Source organism: Pelophylax lessonae (genome assembly GCF_965119305.1).
Source record: "Pelophylax lessonae genome assembly, chromosome: 12".
Taxonomy (NCBI): Eukaryota; Metazoa; Chordata; class Amphibia; order Anura; family Ranidae; genus Pelophylax; species Pelophylax lessonae.
Window position 1 is genome coordinate 20509943 of NC_138779.1, and position 6811 is coordinate 20516753.

The following is a 6811-nucleotide window of genomic DNA, read 5'->3' on the forward strand; positions in this document are numbered from 1 at the left end:
AAAAAAAAATAATAATAATACTTGGCTTGCAAAAGTACATTTTAATCCCTGTGTTATAAAATGATACTCTAACACATGTTTTATAAAGGTGCATTTTAATGCCTGGTTTAAAAAAGAAAGACATTTTAATAAATGACTCCTAAAAGCACGTGTTCATACCTGGCTTATAGAAGCCTACACTTACACCTGGGTTTAAAAAAATGCAGTTTAAAACCTGGTTTATAAAAGCCTACTTCAACACCTGGCTCTTAAAAATACATTTCTAATAATTGCTTTAATAAAGTGCGAGTTAATATCTGGCTTATAAAAGCCTACTCTAATACCTGGTGCATAAAAGTACATTTAAATACCTTTACTTATAAAAGCCTACTCCAATACTTGGTTCATAAAAGTACATTTAATACTTGCCTTAATAAATTAGGTTTCAACACCTATTTTATAAAAGCCTACTCCAATACCTGGTGCATAAAAGTACATTTTAATACCTATATTATAAAAGCCTACTCTAATACCTGGTGCATAAAAGTACATTTAAATACCTTTACTTAGCAAAGCCTACTCCAATCCCTGGTGCATGAAAGTATATTTTAATAACTATTTTATAAAAGCCTACTCCAATCCCTGGTGCATAAAAGTATATTTTAATACCTATTTTATAAAAGCCTACTCCTATACCTGGTGCATAAATGTATATTTTAATACCTATTTTATAAAAGCCTACTCCAATACCTGGTGCATAAAATTATATTTTAATACTTATCTTATAAAAGCCTACTCCTACTCCTGTTGCATAAAAGAATATTTTAATACCTATTTTATAAAAGCCTACTCCTTTACCTGGTGCATAAAAGTACATTTTAATACCTATTTTATAAAAGCCTACTCCAATACTTGGTGCATAAATGTACATTTTAATACTTGCTTTAATAAATTACATTTCAATACCTATTTTATAAACGTATTCTCGGACATCCAATAAAAGTATATGGCTTTAAAAAAAAATAAATGCTTGGCTTATAAAAAAAAATGTATTTTAATACCCGGCAAACACAAGTACATTGTAACACCTTGCTTATTTATTAACACAGAACATCAGAGCGTGCAATTAAAATGAGAATTGCCTTAGTACTCAGGAGAAGCACCTTTGCTTAGCTCGCCCTGGTCTACCTACTTCACATCGAGAACTCCCTCTCAACACTGCCAATGTGTCGGCTTGTCATTATAACCAGCAATGGCAGGGGGAAAAAAAATCGGATTTAGAAAACAGTGAAAAAAATTACAACTGCTTTTTGTAAAAACAGAATAAAAGACGCGATGAAACAACCCACAGGAAAAAAAATTAAATAAATAAAAAATAAATTAATAATAATAAAAAAATAAAAGTATGCGTGAGAGTAACACTCAATAATGGAAATAATAATAGTAATAATGCACAGCAGATCCCAATCAGCATTACATTTTTATTGTAAACACTAATAATAATAATACATATGTAGATCCTAAATAGCACTATATTTTTTATTATGATTATAATACAGAGCAGATCATAACTAGAACTATATGTTTATTATTTTTAAAAAAAAAGAATAATAATGATAGTAATAATAATACAGAGCAGATCCTAACTAGCACTATATTTTTATTTTTTAAAAAAAACGATTAATAATAATAGTAATAATAATAATAATAATACAGAGCAGATCCCAACTACCACTGTATTTTTATTATTAAAAAAAATGATGACTAATGATAGTAGTAACAATACAGAGCAGATCCCAACTAGCATTGCATTTTTATAAATAATATTGATAATAATAATACAGAGCAGATCCCAACTAGCATTGCATTTTTATAAATAATATTGATAATAATAATAGAGAACAGATCCCAACTAGCATTGCATTTTTATAAATAATATTGATAATAATAATAGAGAACAGATCCCAACTAGCATTGCATTTTTATAAATAATATTGATAATAATAATAGAGAACAGATCCCAACTAGCATTGCATTTTTATAAATAATATTGATAATAATAATAGAGAACAGATCCCAACTAGCATTGCATTTTTATAAATAATATTGATAATAATAATAGAGAACAGATCCCAACTAGCATTGCATTTTTATAAATATTATTGATAATAATAATAGAGAACAGATCCCAGGCAGCATTGCAGGACAGTCCAGCTGTTTTGCACAAAGCCACAAACACACTTGACAGCCCTGATCTGTGCCCTTATTGTCACACTCTACAAAACAGCTGGGCTGACAGTCTACAGCTCTATGACATCCCAATGCCTAATAACAAAAATGCAAAAAAATAAAATAAAATAAAATCTCCAACACAATGCACCTACAAACTACACTGCACAACGTTGCAAGAGCGCAAAACAAAACCCAAAAACAACACATAAAGGAATTTCAAAGGGTGCAAAGCAATACATAAATTGCAACACACACACACACAAAAAACTGCTGCACCCCCCAGCCCCCCCCCCCCCCTTCTCCCCCTCCTCCTCCTCCTCCTGCCCAAATTCTGCAGCCTAGATCTGGCGATTAGCAGCAAATGATAGCAGAAAAATGCATGAAAATGGAGGCAGGAGTCCACGGGCAGCAGTGAGCTCTGGGCTTGTGTCACACTGCTCAGTCAGTTTTGATGACTCGTGGGCAGTCCTCTAGCGCCCACTATATCAAAAGCCAGGAATATTCTTTCACAAGACTTGGAACGTTTCAATAAAGGGAAGGAGAGAGGAAAAAAAAAAAAAAAAAAGTTCCTATGGCTCTCGTCAACTTTTAGCTAAGTTTCGTTTTTGCACGGATTGGGCTTTTTTTTGTGGGTGCCAGGGATGGTGCAGGGGGAGCTTGCCTGGTGCTCCACAGGGACTGGCACAGGGACTGGCACAGGGCACACACACAGCTCACTGCTTTGCCTGGGAAGCTTCTACTGGAAGTCAGGAAAAAATAGAAGCAGATATCCCTTTTTGCAAGCCTGCCTAGGCAGAGGGGGGAAGAAGGTGCAGTGTGCTGCCAGAAGGGATCAGCTCTGGAGGAGGCTGTGCTGCCTGTCTGGGGGGGCTGCTAGCCCCGCACAAGGAAAGAAAAGGAACCTACTTTTGGCCAGTTTCCTCGCCCTCGCCTTGGATCTCATCTTGTCGGCTGGTGGATTCCTCTTCTCCTCCTTGAGCCCAGAAGCAAGGAACACACTATCTTCATCTCAGAAGCATTGTCAGTTCGGACACCTTTGCACATGCGCACAGAGCACTCAATCTGACACCCTCGCCAGGACTAAGAAACTTTGCAATGTATTCATCATCATCATCACCATCAGTTTTTTTTTTTTTTTTTCCGTCTGTACTATCCTCCTCTTCAGATCACTTATCTCCCCCCTCACTCCCCACCAGCACCCCCCAACACTTTCTCAGCCTCTTTCTGCTTAGTGCCTGCACTGCCTCTTTAAGAAAAAATCACAGCTATGGGTGACAGAGGGACCCCCTGGATGGACATACTGAGGAGCCAGGTACCACTTGGGGTGATGTATATATATATATAATGTCTATAGCTATAAACAGTAAAATGAATTGTATAGATAGAGATAGATAGATAGATAGATAGATAGATAGATAGATAGATAGATAGATAGATAGATAGATAGATAGATAGATAGATAGATAGATAGATAGATAGATAGATAGATAGATAGATAGATAGATAGATAGATAGATAGAAAGATAGATAGATAGATAGATAGATAGATAGATAGATAGATAGATAGATAGATAGATAGATAGATAGATAGATAGATAGATAGATAGATAGATAGATAGGCAAGAATTGTAACTTGATTGCAATTAAAAAGACTTGTGTATAGTCAGATACAATAATGACAGGTAGGTAGATAGATATATAGATAGATAGATAGATAGATAGATAGATAGATAGATAGATAGATAGATAGATAGATAGATAGATAGATAGATAGATAGATAGATAGATAGATAGATAGATAGATAGATAGATAGATAGATAGATAGTTTTTGTGCTCCCTCCCCCTTCTCTTTCTGTTTTTCTCACAGTAGATGGATCACTTTCTCTATGTTGGGTGGCATTGCATGTACTGAAATAACTTTTATCCAAATGATCTCTGTTTGTTTTCTCCCTCTCTTGTTGGACAGATAGATATGTAGATACAATACATAAATAGAAATATCTTTAGGTGTATTATATATTTTGACATGTATGATGTTATTAGGATGATATTAGGGCATTGTGTAAATAAATGGTCAAATTGGTGATAGATAGATAGATAGATAGATAGATAGATAGATAGATAGATAGATAGATAGATTTAGAAAGTAGCTTCATGTAGTACATGATGAAATGCTTTGGGATATACAGAACTTGTAAAACATACAACATTTTATTGGAGTCACACTGCTACAATTTTTACCAGTCTATTTCTCCATATATTTTTGAACTTGGCAGTGCATACAGTGCAGGGTGTTTCATTAGCTTTGATGGCCTTCTTGTGCATACCTCCTTTTCAGCCATCATGCTCCCCTGTTGGTGTTGTACCCCCCCCCCCCCCCCATAGTCTTCTGTTGGTGCTAGCCTCCCTTACTGTCCCTATTGTCCCCTGTTGTACTGGTCATGGTCACCCTCCCTGTTTCCATGGTCACTTCTTGGTGCTGGACTCCACTCTAGCCCCCACATGGACACCTGTTGGTGCTGGACTCCCTTTTTGTCCCTATGGTCCCCTGTTGGTGCTGGCCTCTCTTCCTCTCCCCATAGTATTTTGCTGGTGCTGGCCTCTCTTCATCTCCCCATGGTCTCCTGTTGGTGCTGGGCCCCCCTTCTTTCCCATTGGTGCTGGACTCCCCTCTATCCTGGATGGTCCCCTGCCAGTTACCAGTGCTGGCCTCCTTTCCTGTCACCATGATTCCCTGTTAAAGTTGTTGGTCCCATTCTCCCCTGTTGATTCTCAACTTCCCTTCAGCCCCTATAACATCATGTTGATGCTGGCCTTCTCTCTAACCCCCATAGTCTCTTGTTGGTGTTGGCCTTTTTTCATGTCCCCATAATCCCCTGTTGATACTGCCCCAACCATGGTCCCCTGTTGATGCTGACCTTCTCTCTATCCCCCATAGTCCCTTATTGGTGTTGGCCCTTTTTCATGTCCCCATGATCCCCTGTTGATACTGCCCAAACTATGGTCCCCTGTTGATGCAGACCTTTCCTTCAGCCCCCACTGTTCCCTGCTGGTCTTGGTTTGCTTTTTGTCTGCCCCATGGTCCCTTGTTGATGCTGCACCTCCACCTTACCCCCATGAATCTCTGCACAAGCTGCTTGCTTGGCAATGGAGAGCACATGTTTAACCCCTAAGATGACAGACTACTGTGTGCTACCATGGCATGGGTAAACCTATTTCCTAGCACTACTGTGCGCTACCCTGGGATGGGAAAACTCATTGCCTGGCACTACTGTGCGCTATCCTGGGATGGGAAAACTCATTGCCTGGCACTACTGTGTGCTATCCTGGGATGGGAAAACTCATTGCCTGGCACTACTGTGTGCTGCCCTGGGATGGTAAAACCCATTGCTTGGCACTACTGTGTGCAGCACTTGGATGGAAAAACCCATTGCCTGGCACTAGGACAACATTTTATAAACGTTCAGTGGCTTATTTTGCTATGTAGGGCACATATTGAACCCCTAAGATGCCAGGATGCTGTGTGCTATCCTGGGATTGGCAATCTTCTTTCTTAGCATTACTTTGTGCTACCCTAGGATGGATAAACTCATTGGCTGGGATGGGAAAACTACTTTCCTAGCACTACTGTGTGCTACCCTGGGATGGGATAACTACTTTCCTAGCACTACTGTGTGCTACACTGGGATGTGAAAACGCTTTGCATGGCACTACTGTGTGCTACCCTGGGATGGGGAAAACTCATTGCCTGGCACTACTTTGTGCTACCCTGGTATGGGAAAACTACTTCCCTAGCGCTACTGTGTGCTACCCTGGGATGGGAAAAACGCATTGCCTGGCACTACTGTGTGCTACCCTGGGATGTGAAAACGCATTGCCTGGCACTACAATGTGCTACCCTGGTATGGGAAAACTACTTTCCTGGCACTACTGTGTGCTACTCTAGGATGGCAAAACTACTTTCCAAGCACTACTGTGTGCTATGGGATGTGAGAACGCATTGCCTGGCACTACTATGTGATACCCTGGTATGGGAAAACTACTTTCCTGGCACTACTGTGTGCTACCCTGGGATGGGAAAACTTATTGCCTGGCACTACTGTGTGCTACCCTGGGATGTGAAAAGCATTGCCTGGCACTACAATGTGCTATCCTGGTATGGGAAACCTACTTTCCTGGCACTACTGTGTGCCACCCTGGGATGTGAAAACGCATTGCCTGGCACTACTGTGTACCATCCTGGGATGGGAAAACTCATTGCCTGTCACTACTGTGTGCTACCCTGGGATGGGAAAACTACCTTCTTAGCACTGCTGTGTGCTACCCTGGGATGGGAAAACTCATTGCCTGGCACTACTGTGTGCTACCCTGGGATGGGAAAACTCATTGCCTGGCACTACTGTGTGCTATCCTGAGATGGGAAAACTCATTGCCTGCCACTACTGTGTGCTACCCTGGGATGGGAAAACTACTTTCCTAGCACTGCTGTGTGCTACCCTGGGATGGGAAAACTCATTGCCTGGCACTATTGTGTGCTACCCTGGGATGTTAAAACGTATTGCCTGGCACTACTCTGTGCTACCCTGGGATGAGAAAACT

General features: G+C 39.9%; 1 protein-coding gene across 5 annotated transcripts in view; it reads right to left on the minus strand.

Moving 5' to 3' along the window:
- Window positions 1-3522, minus strand: part of PRDM16 (PR/SET domain 16) — a 909210-nt gene extending 905688 nt beyond the window's left edge. For all 5 annotated transcript variants that reach the window (XM_082273292.1, XM_082273289.1, XM_082273288.1 and 2 more), the window contains exon 1: window positions 3118-3522. In XM_082273292.1, coding sequence (XP_082129418.1) covers window positions 3118-3154 — 37 coding nt within the window. In that variant the 5' untranslated portion in view covers window positions 3155-3522. The remainder of the gene's footprint in view (window positions 1-3117) is intronic.
- Between the last annotated feature and the right edge of the window lie 3289 nt (window positions 3523-6811).